Here is a 23,758-nt window from a genome sequence, read left to right on the forward strand (position 1 = left end):
TAACGAGTAACCCGAATGCCGTACTATTCGTGCAAGTAGTGAATAGTACGGCATTCGGGTTACTCGTTACATTGCGAGTATTCCCCCATTGACTTGCATTGCACTCACTATTCGGAACAAATACGTGAGTATTAGACAGTACTCGTTATGAGTATAGAGAGTACGGTTAGATACTCGCTCAACTCTACTTCCAAGTTTACTAAGAGACAAATCTTTAGACTGGCAGTGTGCCAGAACAAGCAATCTATGCCAGCTAACAGCAATAATGTATGCAAGTCTGCTGGCATGCACTTTTGTAAATTTACAGTGCATAGCTTGACTATCCCCACTTTTTAACTTACCAGGTAAAGCCCAAACGATAAAAACTAGGGATGATCGAATACCACAAATATTCAGCTTTGCCGCTGTGCGAATATTCGATGCGCAATGTAAGTCTATGGGAAGCCCGAATAGTTGTTATTCGGGTTTCCCATAAACTTACATTGCGCATCGAATGTTTGCAAAAATTCGCATAGCGGCGACCTATTCAGCGAATATTCGCGAAGCTGAATATTTGTGGTATTCGATCATCCCTAATAAAAAGTCCTCTGTAACTATCACAATTGCCAAATTTTCTAACTTATTAATGGAAAGATAAAATTCCCCTTAAGGAGAGAAGGGAGACTATCATAGGAATTTACGCATTTGGCTAGGTGACTGTGAAATATTGCTCCATAGCTTCTAAATTAGCTGATAATAAATTGCAACTCCAGTTCCAAAAGATTGAGCGCAGAATAAATGTTGAGGGAATTACACCTGCTACAACAAGTGAAATGCATGCGATCTTCATGATGAATAGTGCGTTATGCCCTCCTGGCATTGCGGTATTGTACTGACATGCAAGGATGAAAGTGGTTTGGCAAGGTAACCTATTCAATATTCGGTAAAGGGCAAATGTTCTAGGTTAACAGGGAAAAGCCTAAGGGACTTATTTCCATCCAGAAAAGCAATGGCATTTCACAAGTTCTTCAGATGGGTGGAGATTGAACCACTCCCTGCTCTTAATCAAACACTTGCACTCTCCATCTGCTTTTCTTAAATATGATCAAACTGAGAATGTGTTAAATACATTTTAGGAAATAAGGTAGAGTTAGGAGGTGCCCATAGAGAGGTATAAACAGGCTTTTATAGTGACATTTCGAGGATTTATCACACTTTTTCCTTTCCATAGCAGTTACTCATGATATCTCACAATAATGCATATTTGTTCTTTATAGCAGGGGTGGGCAATTCATTTTCTGAGGAGCCGCATGAGAAACTGTGACACATGGAGGACCGAACCATTTGGCTGAAATTAATTCTGCTTAATTTTAACTCCTATACCCCAAGCAATTTTCCATGTTTGTTTTTTCCTAACCGTCTTCCGAGAGCCATAACGTTTTTATTTTTCCGTCAATATTGCCACATGGGAGATTATTTACTGGGGACAAGTTGTACTTTTGAATGAAACCATTAGTTTTACCATATAGAGTACTAGAAAATGGGGGTAAAAAAATCCAAATGGGGAAAAATAGTGAAAAAAGTGAAATTCCAGTGCTTTTTTTTTTTTGTTTTTTTTTGTTCACCATGTTTACTATATGGTAAACCTGTCAGTGTGATGCCTCAGGTCAGTACGCGTTTGTACATACCAAACATATATACTTTTGCTTTTGTCTAAGGGGTTAAAAAAAAATTGATCGCCTGTAATTGCATTTTAAAGAAATGTTGCAGCAACCAAAAATCGTAATTTTGGATTTATTTTTTTTTCGCCATGCCATGTTCTGATCAGATTAATTGATTTTATATTTTCATAGATTGGGCAGCAATACCAAATTAACTTTTAGGTTTTTTTAATTTTTCATATTTTTTAAAACTTTTTTTATTTATTTTACTAGTGCAGCTAGGGAATTTATAACTGCACAGTCCGATCGCATGTGCATTTCTCCTAATCAGAGCAGCATTGAACTGATCAGCAGAAATGCAGCATTCCTGTGAGTGCTGGTGCTCTCTGGCCGACGTGGCCATTTCAATTGCGGAATCAATGTTTTACAGCACGATTTAAAGGGTTAACAGGTGTGGGTGGATCTCCGATCCACCTGCGCCTATTAACCACACATGTCTACTCATCAGATCAGCAGACACGTGCGAGTATTTACAGGGGCTCGCCTCCGGAGCGCGCGATAACCAGAGAGAGGCGACCAAGGCTGTAATAGTACATCATTGGTTGTAAAGGAGTTAAGGGACTCTGTCACCAGGTTTTTGCCACAAAATCTGAGAGCAGCATGATCACTTACTGGGCTGTGTAGTGTAACTTTTATAATATCACTGTTTAATCAGCAGTAAATTATCATTAGATGACTACTTGGTGTGATGCCAAGTAGTCCAGCATATTCATGAGCTCATTATAACCCGGTTTTAAAATCAAATAATTGCAGCAGATAAAACAGTGATTTTATCAAAATGACAACAAACAGCTCAGTAAGTGACACATCCCTGGAATCAGGGTCTCTTGTCTGTATTATGCTGCTCTCAGATGGGGTATCAAAAACCTGCTGACAGATTCTCTTTAATGTTAGCAAATTAATAATTATTTTAAATTAATATTAATGGCATCACTTAATATTGAGCAGAATTACAGTAACTATGCTGACATACCGTAACCCTAAAAACAAAGCCACCCTATAAATTAACCCTCACGTAGCTCCCTACATAACGTATGAGCGAACACACAGCCTCTCTATATACAGTATAAGTCCCCACACAACCCCATACATACAGTATGAGCCCCCACATAGCTTCACCAAATACAGTACAAGGCCTCAAATAGCCTCCCTATATACAGTGTGAGCCCTCACATGACCCCTTATATGGAGTATGAGCCCCCACATAGCCCATCTATATACCACAAGCCCCTCTATACATAGTAAGCCCCATATACAGTATGAGCCCTCACAGACTCCCTGTATACAGTCTGAGCCCCTACATCCAAAGTTTTTCCAAAAATAAGACACTGTCTTATACTTTTTTTGCCCCCCAAAAATGCACTAGGGCTTATTTTTGGAGAAACATGGTTGGAGGTAAGTTTACCCCCCAAAAAAGCAGACCCCTCCAGTTCCCAGGAGACTCATACTTACCAGACCTGGACGTCTGCGTGGCTCCCAGGTCCTCCCTGTGATCTCCGGTGGGTGCTGCATGCCGTCCTCCCCTACTTCTGGCTGACACACACACACACACACACACACATACACACACACAGCAGATCACGCACACACACACACACACACATTACATCCAGTGTTATGCAGGGAATTGATGGGAGGAATTCATGTGTCCGGCCCGCAGGTCCTGCAAGCTAGCATTGCGGCAGGTCCTTGCGCTCCTCTGCACTGCCTCCTAGGATTCTGCCATCGTTGAGAAATCAGAATCGATGAATGTGGTGAGTATGTGTGCGATCTGATTGTGTGTGTGTGTGTGTGTGAGATTGGATGTTTGTGTGTGCGATCTGATTGTTTGTGTGTGAGATCGGATGTGTGCGGGGGTGCGATCACTGCAGGTCCTCTGCTCAGCATCTGGGGAGTGTGATTGTGGGGTGCCTGCTGTCTATAAAGAAGTGTCCTGCGGGATTCTTTACCTTTTTATAGCTGTATGGACACATCATTATTGAACTGCGACTAGGGCTTATTTTCGGGGGAGGGCTTATATTTAAGCATTGCTCTGAAAATGCTGAAAATCCCCGCTAGGGCTTATTTTTGGAAAAAAAATTGGTAGCTCCTTAAATACAGCATGAGCCCCCACATAGCCCCTCTACATACAGTGAGCCGCCACATAGTCTCCCTACATACAGTATGAGCCCCCACACACCCCGTACATACAGTATGAGCCACCCACACAGCATCTAACATGCAGTACGAGCCCTCACATAGCCTCCCTATTTACAGTATAAGCCCCCACATAGCCCCTCTATATACCACATAGTCCATCAATACAGTATGAGCCCCCATATACAGTATGAGCCCTCACATGGCCTCCCTATATACAGTATGAGCCCTCACATGGCCTCCCTATATACAGTATGAGCCACACATTGCCCCTCTATATACAGTGAACCCCCACATAGCCTTTTATGTAGATTATGAGCCCCACATAGTGGACGCAGTGGTTCTCCTCATCCAAAGAAGTTCAGGGTACAAAAATCAGACACTAAGGTGATGCTGTCTGTGTTTTGGGATAAGGAGGGCGTGCTGCTAGTGGACTAGATTCAAAAGGGTTCCACCATTATTGCAAGGTATTACATTTGACTTTTGGACCAATTGAAGGCATCTCTGAAGGCCAAAAGGCGGGTCAAGCTGTCCAAAGGAATCTTCTTCCTGCAAGACAAGCGACCACAGCAAAACTGGCAGAGCTGGGCTTCCAGCTGGTTGACCACCCACCTTATTAACCAGATCTAGCTCACTCCGACTATCGTATGTTTATAAACCTGAAGAAAAACCTCAGGGTTACCAAATTTCATACCATTTCTGATGCCATGGCTGATACAGATGCCTGGTTTGAGGCACAACCGAAATCCTTCTTTTTACTAGGCTTACAGAACTTGGAATACCAATGTAAGAAGTGTGCTGACATCAGTGGAGAGTGTGTGGAATAAATGTAAAATTTCATCATCCTATCTCGTTTCTTTCTGGGTAAAGCCAAAGACTTATAGCAGCCCCTCGTATCCCATACATATAGAAAAAAAAACAAAGTCACACATATTCACCTTGATCCCATTCCCCTGGTGCTCTGCTCCAGCCTCCGGTGAACTGACATTCCACACAGCACATGCATTGACGTGACGCTATCGCATCTGCTGAGCCTCATACTTATTGGTAGAAGACAAAGCCAGTGGCACCATTCTCCACCAATGTGTTTACAGCTGTCTGCATCCTGTCGATGCAAAAAGCGGTGAGATTGGGTGGAGGGCAGCAGCATCAGACGGATGGCGATCGAGAGAATAGTGTGGCCCGCTGTGTTCAGCCCTTCAGATATATCTGTATGTGGACTGGAACAGCCAGAGGGCCAGATGTGGCCCACAGACCGCACTTTACCCAGCCCTGCTCTAAAGTACATACTCTGTGCTGCAAGTAGAAAAGACTATGACTAATGAGACTGCTGAGCAGGTATTTGACAATCACTAACTTTCCTCTCGGACTTTGGAGGCCTGATGTTAAAAGAAAATTACATTTTCTGATTAAATAATATGGAGTGCTAGATTATTAGTTTCTTGTCAGTGGTTTCGCCCCATAGTCCTCAATATATTAGAATGCACACCCCATAGTCCTCCAAATAATACAGTCATGGCTGAAAGTATTGACACCTTGAAATTGTTCTAGAAAATAAAGTATTTATTCCAATAAATGATTGCAGTTACATGTGTTTTGTTATACACATGATTATTTCCTTAGTGAGAATTGGAACAACACACAACAAAAAGGTAAATTGGGCATAATTTCACACAAAATTCTAAAACTTGTTGCCACCTTTCCAAACTGTGTGTAAACAACTATGTATCAAGCATATGATACTCATTCAAACTCCCCTGTGGCAAGTAACAGGTGTGGGCAATATGAAAATCACACCTGAAACTAGATAAAAAGGGGGAGAAGTTGAATCAATATTAGCATTGTGTGTCTATGTGTGCTACACTAAGCATGGAGAACAGAAAAAGAAAAAGAGAACATCTGAGCCAAAATTGTTGAAAAATATCAATAATCTCAAGGTTATAGTCCACAGTGCCTGACATAATCCCGAAGTCTACAACCCATGGCACTGTAGCAATCTCCCTGGATGTGTACGACAGAGAAAAGGTGATGAAAGGTTGCAACGCAGGATAGTCCAGATGGTGGATAAGCAGCTCTAATAAAGGGTGCATCCGTGTCAGTGCAAACTATCTGTCAACATTTGAATGAAATGAAAAACTATGGCAGGAGATCCAGGAGGACCCCACTGCTGACAAAGAGACATAAAAAAGCTAGAATGCAGTTTACCAAAATGTATGTGAATAACCAAAATCCTTCTGGGAAAGCATTTTGTAGACAGAGGAGACCAAGATAGAGCTTTTTGGTAAAGCACATTATTCTACTGTTTACTGAAAATGGAATGGCCTGCAAAGAAAAGAACACAGTACCTACAGTCAAATGTGGGAGAGATTAAAAGATGTGTTGGGGTTGTTTTGCTGCCTCTGTCATTGGACACGTTGATTTTGTGCAATGCATCATGAAATCTGAAAATTTCCAAAGGATTTTGGGTAGCAATGTAATGACTAGTGTCAGAAAGCTGGGTTTCCGTTCTAAGTCATGGGTTTTCTAGCAGGACAATGACCCCAAACATACTTCAAGAAACACCCAGGAATGGCTGGAAACAAAGTACTGGAGAGTTCTGAAGGGGCAACAATGAGTCCAGATCTAAATTGCATTGAAAACCTGTGGAGAAATAATAAAATTGCTGTTGGGAGAAAACAGCCTTCAAATTTGAGAAACCTGGGGCAGTTTGCAAAAGAAGAGTCCAAAATTCTATTTGAGAGGTCGAAGAAGGTTGTTGATGGTAAAAGGAAGCGATTGATTGCAGTTATTTATTCCAAAGGGTGGGTAACCAAATATTAAGTTCAGGATGCCAACATTTTTGTCTGGGCCATCTTGATGGTTCTGTGTGAAGTTATGTCTAATTTGCCTTTAGTCTCACACTTTTTGTCTTGTTCCCGTACACACAAAGGAAATACACATGTGTAATTGCAAAACGTTTCTGGGAGAAATACTTCATTTTCTGGAACAATTTCAACGGTGCCAACACTTTCGGCCATGTCTGTATAATGCACACTCCGTAGTCCTCTATATAGTATAATGCATCCTATAATCTTCCATATTGTATAATGCACTCCCATAAGACCTCGATATAGTAGAATGCACTCTTCATAGTACTCCATATACTATTATCCACGCCCCATAGTCCTCCATATATTATATTGCATTTGCTTAGTCCTCCATATAGTATAATGCACCCCATAGTTTTCCATTTAGTATTATGTACTCCATAGTTCTCCATAGAGTGCCTTGCGAAAGTATTCGGCCCCCTTGAATTTTTCAACCTTTTCCCACATTTCAAGTTTCAAACATAAAGATACAAATTTTAATGTTATAGTGAAGAATCAACAAGTGGGACACAATTGTGAAGGTGAATAAAATGTATTGCTTATTTTAAACTTTTTAAAAAAATAAATAACTGAAAATTGGGGCGTGCAATATTAATCAGCCCCTTTAAGTTAATACTTTGAAGCGCCACCATTTGCTGCGATTACAGGTGCAAGTCACTTGGGATATGCCTCTATCACTTTTGCGCATCGAGAGACTGAAATTCTTGCCCATTCTTCCTTTACAAATAGCTCGAGGTGAGTGAGGTTGGACGGACAGTGTTTGTGAACAGCAGTTTTCAGCTCTTTTCACAGATTCTCGATTGGATTCAGGTCTGGACTTTGACTTGGCCATTCTAACACCTGGATACATTTATTCGTGAACCATTCCATTGTAGATTTTGCTTTATGTTATGGATCATTGTCTTGTTGGAAGACAAATCTCCGTCCCAGTCTCAGGTCTTTTGCAGACTCCAACAGGTTTTCTTCAAAAATGGTCCTGTATTTGGCTCCATCCACCTTCCCATCAATTTTAACCATCAACCTTGTCCTTGCTGAAGAAAAGCAGGCCCAAACCATGATGCTGACACCACCATGTTTGACAGTGGGGATGGTGTGTTCAGGGTGATAAGCTGTCTTGTTTTTACGCCAAACATATCATTTGGCATTGTGCCCATATAGTTCGATTTTGGTTTCATCTGACCAGAGCACCTTCTTCCACATGATTGGTGTCTCCCAGGTGGCTTGTGGCAAACTTTAAAACACTCTTTATGAAAATCTTTGAGAAATGGCTTTCTCCTTACCACTCTTCCATAAAGGCCAGATTAGTGCAGTGCACGACTGATTGTTGTCCTATGACAGATTCTCCCACCTCAGCTGTAGATCTCTACAGTTAATCCAGAGTGATCATGGGCCTCTTGGATGCATCTCTGATCAGTCTTCTCCTTGTTTGAGATGAAAGTTTGGATGGACGGCCGGGTCTTGTTAGACTTGCAGTGGTATGGTACTCCTTCCATTTCAATGTGATCGCTTACACAGTGCTCCTTGGGATGTTTAGTTTTGGAAATCTTTTTGTAACCAAATCTGGCTTTAAACTTCTCCACAACAGTATCATGGACCTGCCTGTTGTGCTCCTTGGTCTTCATGATGCTATCTGTGCTTTAGGCCCCCTTCACACGCACGTGTCTCCAGTACGTGCTAGGTCCATGCCCACATGTACCGGAGACACGGGCACACGTAAACCCATTAAAATCAATGGGTTTATGTGCACGCACGTGTGCAGCCATTGGCCCGTGCCTCCGTGTGGAACAGACGTGAGCCTGTGTGCTCCACATGGATGCATGTCCGTTTTTCTCCGGCAGCACGGGTGTCACACGGCCCGCATACGGACCACACGGATGTAGAGTGGATGCGGTCCCGTGTGACATGCGCCGGAGAAAACTCAGGTGTTGGAGAAAAATATAACAAATCTTTACTCACCTTCTCCTGCCCTCCTGTCTCTGCCGCTGCTGTCACTTGCTGCCGACCGATGATCATTATGCTCATTTATTATTCACTTCACTGCAGCCGGAAGCAGCAGCAGGGGGGAGTCGGCAGGACCAGAGACCGAAGATCAGCACCACGGACAATGACGCCAGGGACAGGTGAGTTGAAAGTTCTCGTTCTCCGTGTGTTATCACGGATAACACACGGAGAACACAAGTGTGCCATAAACATGGCTCACGGAGGGGAAAACGCACCTTTGACACGTCCGTGAAACACGTGCGTGATTTTCACGGACGTGTGAAAGGGGCCTTAAAGAGAACACTGAGACTATCACAGAGCAGGTGCATTTATACGGAGACTTGATTACACACAGGTGGATTATATTTATCATCATCAGTCATTTAGGACAACATTGGATCATTCAGAGATCTTCAATGAATTTCTGGAGTGAGTTTGCTGCACTGAAAGTAAAGGGGATGAATAATATTGCACACCCCACTTTTCAGTTATTTATTTTTTTAAAAAGTTTAAAATAAGCAATACATTTCGTTCTACTTCACAATTGTGTCCCACTTGTTGTTGATTCTTCGCCATAACATTAAAATTTTTATCTTTATGTTTGAAGCCTGAAATGTGGGAAAAGGTTGAAAAATTCAAGGGGGCCGAATACTTTTGCAAGGCACTGTATATTATAATGCACCTCCCATAGTCCTCCATATACTATAATTTATTCACCATAGTTCTCCATTTAGTGCAATGCACCCCATAGTCCTCAATATATTTTAATGCACTCCCCATAATCCTTAATATAATATAATGCACTTCTTATAGATCTCCATATGGTATAATGTACCCCATAGTCCTCCATATATTATAATGCACCCCATAGTCCTCCAAGTAGTATAATGCACCTCACAGTCCTCCATATAGTATAATGCACTCTCCATAGTCCTCCATATAGAATAATGCGCCCCATAATCTTCCATACAGTAAAATGCACCCCCATAGTCCTCCCTATACTATAATGCACTACCCATAGCTCTCCATATAGTATAATGCACCCCATAGTCCTTCATGTAGAATAATACACTCTCCATAGTCCTTTATATAGTATAATGCACACCCCATAAGGGCCATTTACCCGCTGCGACATCGCTTATGATATATCGTCGGGGTCACGGAGTTTGTGACGCACATCCGGCTTCATTAGCGACATCGCAGCGTGTGACACGTACGAGCAACCTTCAACGATCGCAAAAGAGGTAAAAATCGTTAGTTTTGGAGAGGTTGTTTATTTACCAAAAATCGCTGTATGTGCAGTAACGAGGTTTTTCCTCGTTCCTGCGGCAGCACACATCGCTATGTGTGACGTCGCTATGATGCCGAACGAACCGCCCCCTTAGAAAGGAGGTGGTTCGCCGGTTACAGCAACGTCGCTAGGCAGGTAAGTATGCGTGACTGTTCCTAGTGATGTTGTGAGCCCGTGACACACAACCGACGGGGGCGGGTACGCTCGCTAGCGATCTCGATAGCGAGATCGTAGCGTGTAAAGTACCCTTTAGTCTTCCATGCAGCATTATGAACACCACAATGTACTCACTGAATAAAATAAATAAATCCTCACCTCTCCTGTTCCCCAGCTGCTCCGGTCTCTATGACGTGCATTCTAAAGCTATTCACTGCTCGGCAGATCTGGAGCAATGAAGTGACGTCATCGGGCCCACTGTGGAATAATGATGGAAGATGAAGCGGATTGCTCCTGCTTTCATCATTGCTTTCAATTGTAAAGGCGAAATGGAATGTGTGGTGATGGGCCCTCCCAATTCACGGGCCCCATAGCGACCGTGTGATCTGCTGCTATTAGCTGTACGCCATTGACTAGAGAACTAGTAAACCTGCTACCATGTTGTCCTCCATATTAATGAGTTCTGTATACTACCCTCCCCCACCCCTAATTCACAGCTTTTTGTGTATACTGTGCATAGGCAGAATGCTGCCAATCAGTGGTATGGCAGGGTTACATAGTGCTCTGCATTCAGTTACACATCACCGGAATCAGGATGTCTGTACCTACATCAGGCTACTCTCACATGGGGCAGCAAAAATCTGGTGACAGATTAAAGGTATTCCTTTTACAGACATTTTTGGTACAGTATACACCGCATGTTCTGAGGAAATTTTCTTGTTTCTCCATCAGATGGGGATGTTCTCAACAGAATATTTTCAGAACGGTCTGCACATATACTTCCATTTTGCTTAGTTTAGTTTTCAGTTAAATTACAAGAATAAATGTAACACAAAGGCGAAAGACTGTCCTACTATAGTTAAATAACCTCTTGAGAAAGAAAAGGGGGGAAAAAAAGTGGCCTACTATAGGAAGAGAAATTTGCTTTTTCTAATAGGCTATAGCAGGGCTCATACACGGCTTGTATTAAATGAATATGCTTTCTGTCTTTGTGCAATAATTTGCTTCTTTGGTTGCAATAAATTAATAAATTGTTCACCCAAAATCTTTGATACTGGATATATGATAGATGTTTGATCATTGGGGATTGTGCCCCTTAGCCTAACAATACTCACTACCGTAGACTAATGAACACAGACATCGGGTATCTGTGGAATAGCAGAGGACAGGCATGAGCAGACTTTGCTCCGGCAGTCTATGGGAGTCATCGTAAGAACCAGACTAACTTATCATCATGGACAGTTAAGCAAATAAAACCTCAGTACAGTATAATATAGAAATAACTAAAAACTGTCTGGTTTTGAAGGTCCAAAATACTCAGGAGCAAAACTGGGTAAAGGATATGTGTCACCAGGTTTTTGCTACCCTATCAAAGCAGCATAATGTAGAGACAGAGACCCTAATTTGAGGGATGTGTAACTTACTTATCTGCATCCTGCCATTTTGATAAAATCAATGTTTTATCAGATCTCAGTTCTGTGAATGTTGAGCTCCGACTAACCCGCCCATATCACTGAATGTTAGTGTGACGCCCCTGAACTAGTCAAGGTGTCACAGGGCACTGCACTCCTTTCTCTTTTGGTGCAGGACTCAACCCCCCCATGGTTCTGGGATCCCAACCGTTGGTATTGCTCCATCAGCATTCAAATCCTAGTCACACCTCACCCTGTTAGGCACACCAGTGGGTTGCTAAGCTGGAACAAGGCCACTCGCCTAGGGGTCAGGCAGACTGGTGGGAGCGAGGAAGTCAGTGAAAGGAAGTGGAGAGCAAAGCTTAGTCAGATTAGAAGTAGCTCCCAAAGAGCGAGGAGCTGGGAGATGGAGCTCCCTGTGGGACTTTTGGCTAGGTCACAGATGGTGGTCTGGGACCGAAGGAATCGGAGACCCGGTCGCAGGATATTGGAGAAAGGTACCAGGCTTAGCCTGTGTCAGAGTCTGCTTTGCGGTCAACACTGCCTGAGTGAGTACGCTGTCCTCCCCTGCTTCCAATCTGCACCACGCTCCCCTACACCTCCATCATCCAGAGTCCCGGGGCTTCCCCTACCCGTGGAGGGAACGTCATCTGTCTGCCACACTCCATCTCCCCCGGGTACTCCCATCGGCAGCGGCGGTACTCCCCTTACCGCGAACCACGGGTGGCGTCACGAACTCTCACTCCCCTGTAAATACCCCCCTTTACATTTGAAGTGGAAGCGAGCCGCCGAGTCCGGAGACCCTAGAGCAACCCCCGGATCTGAGTGGTTCGACCGCTGCAGGGGTGCCACATTAGCTTCCTGAAAGCTGCTAATCAGTGGTAGGCGGAGTTATACACAGTATATGCTTATGCTTCACTACCTAGCAGCAGGTTTACTAGTTCCTTAGTGATTATCTCATGCTGATAAAACAGTGATCTTATCAAAACTACAGGAGTCAGCTCTGTAAGGGGTACTTTACACATAGCGAGATCGCTAGTGAGATTGCTAGCGAGATCGTTGCTGAGTCACGGTTTTTGTGACGCACCAGTGACCTCATTAGGGATCTCGCTTTGTGTGACACTGAGCAGTGATCTGGCCCCTGCTGTGAAATCGCTGATTGTTACACACAGTGCTGATTCATTTTTTGGACGTTGCTCTCCCGCTATGAAGCACACATCGCTGTGTTTGACAGCGAGAGAGCAACAATCTGAATGTGCACGGAGCAGGGAGCCGGCATCTGGAAGCTGTGGACACTGGTAATCAAGGTACACATCGGGAAACCAAGCAGAGCGCTTTGCTTGGTTACCCGATATTTACCTTGGTTACTAGCATAAGCCGCTCTCAGGCTGCCAGTACTGGCTCCCTGTTCCCTATAAACCTAGCCAGAGTACACATCGGGTAAATAGGCAAAGCAGTTTTCTTATTAACCCGATGTGTACTCTGGCTACGAGTGCAGGGAGCCAGCGTTAAGCGGTGTGCGCTGGTAACCAAGGTAAATATCGGATAACCAAGTGAAGCGCTTTGCTTGGCTACCCGATATTTACCTTAGTTACCAAGCGCAGCATCGCTTCCACGTGTCGCTGGGGGCTGGTCACTGGTCGCTGGTGAGATCTGCCTGATTGACAGCTCACCAGCGACCATGTAGTGACGCACCAGCGAACCTGACCAGGTCATATCGTGGTCAGAATCGCTGCTACGTCGTTTAGTGAGAAGGTACCCTAACTGACATATGGTGTTACTGGAATCACATTCACTATCTCTACATAATGCTGCTCTCAGATTAGGTGACAGAAACCTGGTTCCCTGTAGATGGTCAGTCATTATCAAATTAACCTGAAAGAAACTTTACCTGAAGTCCTGGTTGTTCCCAGAATAACGGGACAGATCCTCTGATTTGAACAAAGGAGGAAACATCATCATCCATGTAGATTGTCTGTAAAGCAATGGCACATATGATCATATCTGTCTCACAATATATAGGCATTTTAATAAAATTAAACTGTTTACAAGTCTGACTGCTCTAACTCTATTAATCCTATTACAGTCATTAAAGGATATCTGTTAGTGCAAGGTCTCTCTTTTCCGAAACAGCATGTGTAGGCATGCAGGTTTTAAAACATAAATCCATTGACAACTTTATATCTCTTTCTATAGCTGCATTCCCAAGTAATTAGTGTCTTTATACATATGCAAATAAGACATTTTATGCTCTGAGAATGACAGAGCACTGAAAAAGGAACTGTACTTTCAACAAAGATAGTACTAGCAATTATAAGAAACTTTGTAATGTACCTTATCAGAGAAATCAGCTTCTTTCCCCACTTATCAGACACTTCTTCCTCCACCCCTTCTTGTCTCCTGAACTCACCTTCAATTGTGAAAAATCAATTTTGCATAGAAAGACTGCAAGCAAATATCCTGTAACACAGTTCATTATACTTTATGGAGAGGGAAAAGTGGGACTGTGAGGAGCAGGGAAAGGAAACAAGCAGAGGAATACAGAAACATTATACAAAACTGTCTTACAGTTTTACCGCACATCAGAGCTTGAGTCAGATCAAGACAACTGAGTTCCACTGAGTAATGTCCTCCATGTTGCTGCAGTGTCATGCCTTGGGTTCAGGACTTAACCTGGCAACCATGTGCTGCATGGTCACTTTCCTTCCCTGCTGAGCCACAGCTTGATTAGCCCCTGTCAAAATGCTGATTGTCTTTTACCTTTGCTTCTATCCTTTTGTTTTGTGGTTATCAGGTGTTTTCACTTGCTCATTTTCTCTGTCCTATCACATCCCAGGTAAGGCTATTTATACTCTGCTGATACTAGTCTTCTCTGCTGGCTATATGCCTATGTAGCTTCTGATAAGGAGTTCCAGCCCCGCTGCTAGGGATTTATTGCCTGTTAGACAGAGATCAGAGTGGTATTTGCTCTGTGCTTTCTCACTTATCTACATATTTCTTCTGTTTACTGTTGGGTTGTAGGAGGCTACCCTAGCTTGCATTTGCTATTTCACATTTTTCACTTGTGCACATGTTTAATTTTTCCTACCTTTGGGTACCTACCTATCTCTGCATGCTTCTCCTATCTTGGTTTATAGTGTATAGCAATGTGCCCTCTGGTTCCTCGGGACTCAGGAGGTATGAGGAACAACTTTAGGGCCTTTTAGGCAGACAGGTGCGAGTTATGGATTTCAACTGTTGCAGCTAGGGTTATTCCAGCCTGTGCAGGAATCATTAAGGGCTTTGTGGCTAAGGATATTAGTCTGTATAAGAACTAGTGAACTAGTAGGGTGCAGGTGCGGCTGCTTTGAGATAGGCCTTATTTTCCCTTTTACCCATGCTGGAATACAAAAATGCATAATACAAGTCATAAAATAACCAGAAAGTGTATTATTCATCATGATCACACACAAAGAACACCTTAATCTGAAAAGTTACTTGAAATCGTAGTAACCCTTTAAGGATCCTTTGCCTATCAAGGTTGTATCTTGCCCAGCATCAGCCTCTTTAGTTTGAATAATCTCTCATGGTCTGATTTTCTTTCCTGGTTCCTGACATCACACATGTAGTGAGATATCAATCAAGCTAAAGAGGCTGGGCAAGGAAACTACCTGGGGAGGCAGGGTCTCCTCAAATGTTATCATACCCAAAGTAATTAAAGCCTCATTTGCATATGAGTCACAACACTAATTGCTCGTGAATGCAACAACATATAGAGGTTATAAAGCTGTTGATGGATTTACATTTTGAGCTCATCAATGTCGTTTGGGGGCTTAATCTTATGGACAGATTTCTGCTAAATGGAATTTGTCAGCAAGTTTTTGCTTTATAATCTGTATAACATTGGGGTTCAAAAACTAAATGCAGCAATGTGTCACTTATCAGGCTGTATGCTGTTGTTTTCTTACACTGAAGATTTTTATCACCAGGTGATTATCACTGTTAACACTACAGGGCTCCTGAGCAGTTGTCTGACCACGCCCCTCCTCTGATAAGCAGCTTACTGTCTATAGACATTGAACATAGAAAGATGTGGATGGGCAGGATTAGCTTTCTGAGCTCTGCTTCAGGCTACATCTATGAACACTCATCGGGTCACATTTGCTGCACCCAGTAAACTAGTTGATACCTCGTTGGAATCAGGATCTCTCTTCCTACTTCATGCTGCCCTCAGACAAAGCAGCAAAAACCTGGTGACAGATTCCCTTCTGCAAAAGTTTTTTTATTTCTTAAACCAACAGTAATCAATTGAGTAATTAGTAGTATTGGCTTTTCGTCAGGTCTATCATGTGACCTGCCTTTCAACTACAAAAATCATACATCATTTTCAGTGTGGACCGGATGTTAATGACTCTATGAATTCCTATGAAAGCCTGGTTGTGAATATCATAGACTTGCATAGGAGGTGCTGTAGTGGGAGAGAAGAAAGCGCAATAGGGTCTTACCCGGTTTACAGGGCGAAAGGTAAAAGAGCAATGCACTCACCTGGCGGGGTTGTGCCAGTCACAACCCCTTTGCAGACGTGGATGAGCGCTTAGGTGGTTCAGCAGCGGCCCCGTCACAGAGCAAAATTATCAAAGTAAAAAAACTGGGGAAAAACGGGTTTAATGCCGCGCTAGGAAACCACAAGCATGAATATAATAAATTGTTCTTTTATTTAGATCATTACAACGCGTTTCGGAGACTCATCTGCCTCCTTCCTCAGGGGAAGGGAATCTTACAGACATAATGAATAAATAAATATCTTATTTTCATAAGGACCCCCCAAAAGAAATACAGACGAGTCCTTATGAAAATAAGATATTTATTTATTCATTTATTTATTTATTTATCAAGTATTTTAATTACATGTTTGCAGTTTGAAATATGTCAAATCCTGTGAAGTCTATACCATGACACAGTCTTATTCCACGTGGCAATGAGTCATCACTCTGTAGCACATGGAGTGATGACGTCACGATTGGTTGCACACTTTTTTCTGTGCGCTGCTTCATAAGGGTAAATCCTCATTGTCTGTAAGATTCCCTTTCCCAGAGGAAGGAGGCAGATGAGTCTCCGAAACGCGTTGGAATTATCTAAATAAAAGAACAATTTATTATATTCATGCTCGTGGTTTCATAGCGCGGCATTAAACCTGTTTTTCCCCAGTTTTTTTACTTTGATAAAAGACTTGCATAGAGAGATTGACCTCACATAAAAGTGTATAGTGCCAACTGAAGAAAGGAATGAAAAATGGAGGAATAAAGCACTTTAGGGGGAAAAAAAACCAACATTTTCCAGGAGAAGTACTTAATCAGATACATGTATGTTAGAATGTTTCCAAGAGTATAAAACAAGTACTTCATTGACATCTTTAAATGATTCTTCCTGGAAATGTATGAGAAATATGCAAACATAACATGACATACTGTAGGTGTAAAAGGCTGGTATTCATTAAACAACCTGAACAGTCAAGTAGCCAAGTATTGTATTTGTGTACTACCGAAATAGTGCTGGAATGTATTCTTTTACATTCTGCAATAATAACTATTTATGTGATGTGGGGTTTTTATATCTACTTTGTGCCAGTAAACTTAAAGAGCACCTGTTACTTATTTAAAGAGAGCCTGCCACCACTGCAATGTAGTATAATCTGCAGGCAGCATGTTATAGAGCAGGGAGAGCTGAGAAGATTGATATATAGTTTGGAGAGAAAAGACTCCGTATAACCTGTTTTAATTATTTAAGCCTCTGCACTTTCTGGGATTCTTGGTCCAGTGGGCGGTCCAATCAGAGACTGATGCATAACTCTGTATGCACGCTTATACAAAGCTGTCAGTCACTGATATGACCACCCACTGAACCAAGAATCCCAGAAAGTGCAGAGGGTTAAATAATCCGAAAACCCGATTGGTCCGACATCCACGCCGATCAGTTGTTCTTGTTCCCGTGGTGGCAGTAGGCAGACGGAAATGCTCAGCTCCAGAGCTGCTCCATTTTCTGATAGTGGCCACATCCGGGTACTGCACATCCACGTATTGATCTGAATAGGAAGCGGATGTACAGTACCCGGCCACCGCTGCTCTCAGAAGATGGAGCAGTTCTGTAACAGAGCATTTACGGGTCCCTGCTGTCTCCACCAGGAACAAGACCTGCTGATCGAAAGGGGTGCTGGACCCCGACCAATCAGACATTGATGACCTATCCGAAGGATATATCATTAATGTAAAAGTAGGGGAAAACTTCTTTAATTAATTTTATATTGTCGTACCCCAGACTTTTGTGGAATGGGCTTTATTAACTATATTTATTTCTTTATCTTATTTTTTAATGAGGGAAGATTTGTATTTTTATACAAGTTATCAAATTTATTTATTTATTTATTTAAGGCACTTTATCCTTGAATCGTTCGATCGTCTGTACTATACAATGCAATTACCAACTTCTTTCCATGTTTATTTTATTTATTTTTTAAGTAAATGGCTGCATGAAGACTAATATCGTCTTGTACTGTAATGTTTGTTATACGTTTTATGCACATGAAACATTGCTACATTACCTGCTCTGTTTCCACAAAGTTAGAAACGTGTCCATCATCATCTACTCCACGGATGTGGAACCTGGTCCCTGCCCGTACACAGCTGATACGTGAGATGAGGCACGCCTTGGCTTTCCGGTGTGAGGCATAGACAGTGCGGATTTCAACTCCTCCACAGATGACCTTCAGCAGCCAATCTGAGCAGCTGACCTGATAGTGTTTCAAGGGCACGTGCAACAACCTGTTCCTGCATATTCAAGCAAAAAAAAAATTCATTAATAATTAAAAAGTAAATTTATAAAGTTTTCACATTTATTTTTATTTTCTTTGGTGAAGATTTAGGAATTGCACCTGGCCTTGTGATCTCCCCATAGCAATCAATTAGAAATCATCATTGGGGTTTGCTCACATCAGTGCATTAGAAATTGTTCCGATGTTCATCCCAAAAAGTTGGGGACTAATGTCATGCAACTGTAATTCCAAATGTCATGCGAGAGCTATACGAGTGTGCGATTTTTTTTTTATTTTTTTTTTACTCGCCAACCATATCCAATGCATTTTTTCAAAATCTTTTCCAAATTTCAAGAGCCTGTTCATAAATGAGCTTTTTGATTGCTAACCCTATAAAAAGACCCAACCAAAGGTCAGATGCTGAGCACATCCATATTGTTTTGGAGAGGCACATATCATATTGAATTTGTCTTTCATCATCACTGAACTGGTCCTGTATAACTGGGTGCTGCTCTGAAAATTTGGGACCTAGTAGCCATCCCTGGCAGTCCCGAGGAGGCAGCGTAGATTCTGGGTCCATCTGTTACTCCTCCACCTTTCAACCAGCTTCTGGTATAGCTTCACCATCACTTTTCAGAACACTCATTTCAGGCGTTATATTGCTACTGAAAAGCAGAAATTGCTGACCATGAAGTAATGCACCAATCAATGCTGTATATTTACTTGTTAGTTGTATTAAATAATGACTTTACATTTGTTTGGTGGTCTTTTACTTTGCTTTATGTGCATTTGTGCACTCATTTTGTCATTAGTGGACTTATGATGTTCATAGTATACTCGTAATAATACAGGTCCAGCATGACATTGATGGTGTTTGAGGGTGCTGCTTTAGCCCTATTCTCACAGATTTGTGGATTTAAATCCTGACAGTTCATTTTGCTAGACCACTTTTGTGTTCATATAACAGTCTGCACCATTTCATCTCAAACACATATTTGCTATTAATTAGTAAAATGTGGCATTACAGGCACCATGTGTTTAGGTCTTGCTTCAGATTCCCCAATTGTATAGCATGTATGTTGTTTTTAGTGTATGGTTTATGGCCTTTTTTTTTCTAGTATATTTTTCCTTATGCCTTGGCTTCTTTAGATTACTGTCGATTGGCCTGTCTTTTGCTCCACTGCATTTGGAATTTCTCCATGGCAAGTGGACAACCTCTGACATTCTGTGAGCAACATGTGAGCAAATCTGGGTTCAACTTCAGCCCAAAGTGTTACCTGAGCCAACCCCAGAAGACTGGGTTCACATTGCCCAGGCTACAGATAACAAATGCCAATTAACCAATTGAATTGGAGCAGTCACCGGGAAGCGCAAACGTGTTAAGAAGCCACCGGTCTCAGGGTCTCAATATTATAATTGCAAGCAATATTTTTCAGTAGCGCTGTTAATTGTGGCTGACAGCAACCAGTTTCTAATTGTAGATATTGGAGCCTATGGAAGAACTGGAGATTCTAGAATCTTCAATTCTTCCTTCATGAGTCGATGGCTTTGGAGCAATGAGATGGGTGTCCCCCATCCACAGATTTGTCCAGGATCCAGTGCTGAAGCTGTCCCGTTTTTCCTGGTTGTTAATGAGGTCTCTCAGCTCACATGCCATTTGATGAGGTCTTATCGCAACTGAGAACTTGATCGGCGATAGGCTATATTTAATTACAAGCTAAGTAGGGCATGGCGTCTGGTGGAATGCGCTTTTGGCATTTTGTGCACCAAATGGAGGGTATTACACAGTGCCCTCCAATTAATCAAAGCAAATATCAATAGTGTCATTAACGCCTGTGTTATACTACATGATTTCACCCGCATTAATGGTACCCTTGTGTTTGTGGATGGAGAATGTGTCCCCAACATTACTCCTGTAACACAGCTTCTTACCAAACGCCATCACCCATCTGACCTGAGGGTGCAGGAAATTTTCTTTGATTATTTTGTGACGCCAGAGGGGTCAACACCTTGGCAGGAAAATTATGCTGTCTGATGTTTGTAAAAAGTACATTTTTTTCTAGGACTATAGCCCCCGCAAAAAAATTAAAAATAAAATAGTTCTTGTCATGATTGACTCCTGGCTCAGCTGGAGCTGAGCCTTTTTTTTAGTTTCACTTCTGATGCAGGTCACGTTAGGGGTTAATCCTTTCTGCCTCGTTCTGGAGGTCAGGCTGCTTTATTAGGGCACTGCTTCTCTTGGACTTCGCCAGTGATACTTCTGGCTCTGCTGTGTTCTGCTCTTGAGTGACCTGTTGTCTGCCCTGCCCCCTCCTGACCTCCGTGTTCACCTGACCTGGTAACCTCCTCTGTTGTCTGTTTCCATCAGTGTCTCTCCCGCTGTCTCCCTGTTCGTTCCTTATCTGTTTACCTTAATTGTGTCTTGTCTTCCCACTCCCCCTCGCTTCTAGGCTCTGATTTCCCGGCTACTGACTATTTGCTTCCCTCTGACTACGTTTAGACTTTGTCCTTGTGTACTTACAAGACCTCATGTTGTGACACGGCTTTCTGATGATTCTACTGCCATCTGGTGGGCTTGACTAGTATTACCTCTGCTAGGGAATTCCCTGCTCATACGTTTCCTCCACTTTTACGCCCCCTAGTGGTTTACCAGCTAACTACCTTCTCAGATAGTTTCAGGAATCCTCTCAGTCCCACATTACTGCGCTGTACTGCTATTGTACATCTTAGAGTACAGCGTGACAGTTCTGTAATATCCACACTCCACACCAAACTAATAAAACACACAAAAGAAAAAGTCAAATTTAACAGTGAACTGTTTTTAATTTACAGTACACGTAAAACAATACCTCAGCACTGGTAAGAAGAAGACCAAACATAAAATACAAAGAAGAAATGCCTTCTTTCTTCTAGGCAATACAAAAAAACCTATTATAAACTATACTTGAGGATGGAGAAGTGGAAGAGGGTGCTAACAATAGGACTAGGACTAGTGATGAGCGAGTATTACCAAGCACCCGAGCATGGTAGTGAGTGCTCATCAATCGTTAGGACAAATAGAACAAGGAGGTGATGGAACTTAGGAGATAGTGGATGGTTGTGGGTTCTAAGGGCGTTGGTATAGGTTTGGCTGTGGTGGTATGTAACTTCCATGATCAGTTGGAGCAGGTCGTGCCTCCTGGTGATGAGTTCAGGAATGCCGTTGGGACAGTGCTCAGAAGGGCCACCATGGTATCCAAAGGGATGCTGCTGATGGTGGTGATTGGTAGGAGGTCTTCTTTGTGTATGGAGTTGTTTCATTTCCAGTATCTGAAACATATTCTGCAAATCATTTGAGGGAATGGCGTAATCCAGGAGGAGTAGCATGATGGAGTTCGCAGCTGAAGGTCCTCTGGGATCTTTCGTCAATGGCATTCCAAAAGGCCTTATCCCCACCATCACTGACTATGCGAGATGGTTAGTCAATTACTCATGCATGCGATATGTTACACATGATGCATGATGTTGTATGGGGTATTTTGTATGTTTGCCAAAATCTAGGGCTAATAAATGGACTGTAAGTCAATATTATGCTAAACAATCTAACACATGTAGGACAAACTTTTGGGTAGGAAAGAATACATTTCTTGTGGATAATTAACTTACTAACTCTAATTTGGACATCCTGCAGGCTGCTGTCATACTGCAGGTCCATCTGCCGGCATACATATGTCCATAACGCATTTCCGCTTCACCTTGTTGGTGTAGCCAGAGTGCTTAGTGTCCCACATCTCTGGATGCTCCTGTATGAGGACCAGGAGCACGTCCATATTAACTGGCAAAGACATATTACTTTGTGGTTTTCTCCATGGAGGCGTGGATCTTCAGTGTTGAAAAAAACAGTTTACGAGGCTGCCAACCCTTCCTGGTGTGCACTGCTAAGTTCCTGTCCTAGAATGATTGAATATCCTGTGTCCTTTTTATTTGTTGTGCGTTAAAATGGACGTCATATGGATAGTCCGCGTGCCATCTATTTTTCATGCACATATCTCAAAGCAACAACAAAATGTCACCAGCCAAGTACAGTAGATTCCCAACCAGAACCCTCAGAATAGATATCCTGCAGCTATATAATGTCAAACCCCCTTACATATGAAAAACTAGCTTACACCCTTTAGTGCCTTTCATGTGGCACTAAAGAGTGTTAGCCTGGTTTAACCTAATAAATAATTTAAAGAAATGGACAAGGTTTCCCATTTTGGAAAACCAGCAAAGGTAAAGCAGACAGAGGTGGGCTGATATTATCAGGCTGGGAAGGTCTTTGGTTATAGAGCCCCTACCAGAATAAAATACTAGCCTGTAGCCGCCCAAGAAGTTGGCGCCTCAAATGAGATGCGCCAATTTTGGCACTTCGCCTCGGTTGTTCCCAAACAATTGCCCTGGTATGAAAGTAATTGGGGAAATGGTAATTGGGGATGATGTCAGCTGAAATCAAGCCCAGATGTTAGTAATGGAGAGAAGTCTATCAGACACCCCCATTACCAACCCAGTAAGTAAAAAGAATGTAGTCCAGCGGTTCCAACGACTTTCCTCGATTCTGTAGATTAAAGGCTTTGGAGCTTTAGAACAGACTTTGAGCATCAGCCAGTCCCGACTCACGGTGCGCTCTATGTGACCCGGTGACTGTGATGAGCAGTGACATCTGGAACGTCACAGCTCATCACTTTGAACCCTTAAACTGCCCTGGAAAAGAATATGCAGAAAGCTCTTAAATCTTATGGCATTTTGTGCCCTTTCTGTCCTCTCTCATGACGATTAACAGTCTACAGTAAATACTTATTAAGCATGCGCACACAATGTATTTTCAGGCGGATTCTGGTCTGAAAACTGCCTGAAAAAGCGCTAACTAAATGCTCTAAAGAATAAACATAAGCATTTCTCTGAAAATAATGATAGGTTTAAAGACTCTCAATTCTATATAACAGAAGATAATTTGGAAGGCTCAAAAGATGCATGGGCGCCTTTTTCAGCGTTTTACTTCACAATCTACAAACTGTTCCTTTATGAATGAAATTAAAAAAGGCATCTTGGAAACACAAATTTAAAAACATAAAATAAAAAGCCACCTTAAAAATGATGAAAAATGCAAAAACAAAACACAGGGTCAAACACATCTTATTAAGTGCTTAGGAAACCAATACAAAAAGAAAACGCTAAAAAGATACCCCAGAAAAAAAAACGAATTTCCCGAAGAGTCGTCCTCTTGAGTTGTCCTCTTGAGAAATACAGCGGGCTCGCACATATAAACTCAAGTCACTGGATGTCATCTCTTTTTTATGTACTTATACATCCCAATGACTGTGTCTTGATGGTTGGAGTGATTGTGCTTAACATATAGTTTAATTATATTTTGATAGATTGTTTTTAAAGGAAAACATCATTTCACATTG

The 23,758-nt window shown here is 42.2% G+C and overlaps 1 protein-coding gene across 1 annotated transcript in view; it reads right to left on the reverse strand.

Annotated features, from left to right (window-relative positions):
* SYNJ2 (synaptojanin 2) overlaps positions 1-23,758 on the reverse strand; it is a 266,841-nt gene that overhangs the window by 148,867 nt on the left and 94,216 nt on the right. Inside the window, exons 4-5 of the mRNA XM_075339649.1 lie at positions 18,120-18,345; positions 13,434-13,517 (exon numbers count right to left, since the gene is read on the reverse strand). Coding sequence (XP_075195764.1) covers positions 13,434-13,517; positions 18,120-18,345 — 310 coding nt within the window. The remainder of the gene's footprint in view (positions 1-13,433; positions 13,518-18,119; positions 18,346-23,758) is intronic.

This window comes from Anomaloglossus baeobatrachus, chromosome 3 (assembly GCF_048569485.1).
Source record: "Anomaloglossus baeobatrachus isolate aAnoBae1 chromosome 3, aAnoBae1.hap1, whole genome shotgun sequence".
Classification (NCBI taxonomy): domain Eukaryota; kingdom Metazoa; phylum Chordata; class Amphibia; order Anura; family Aromobatidae; genus Anomaloglossus; species Anomaloglossus baeobatrachus.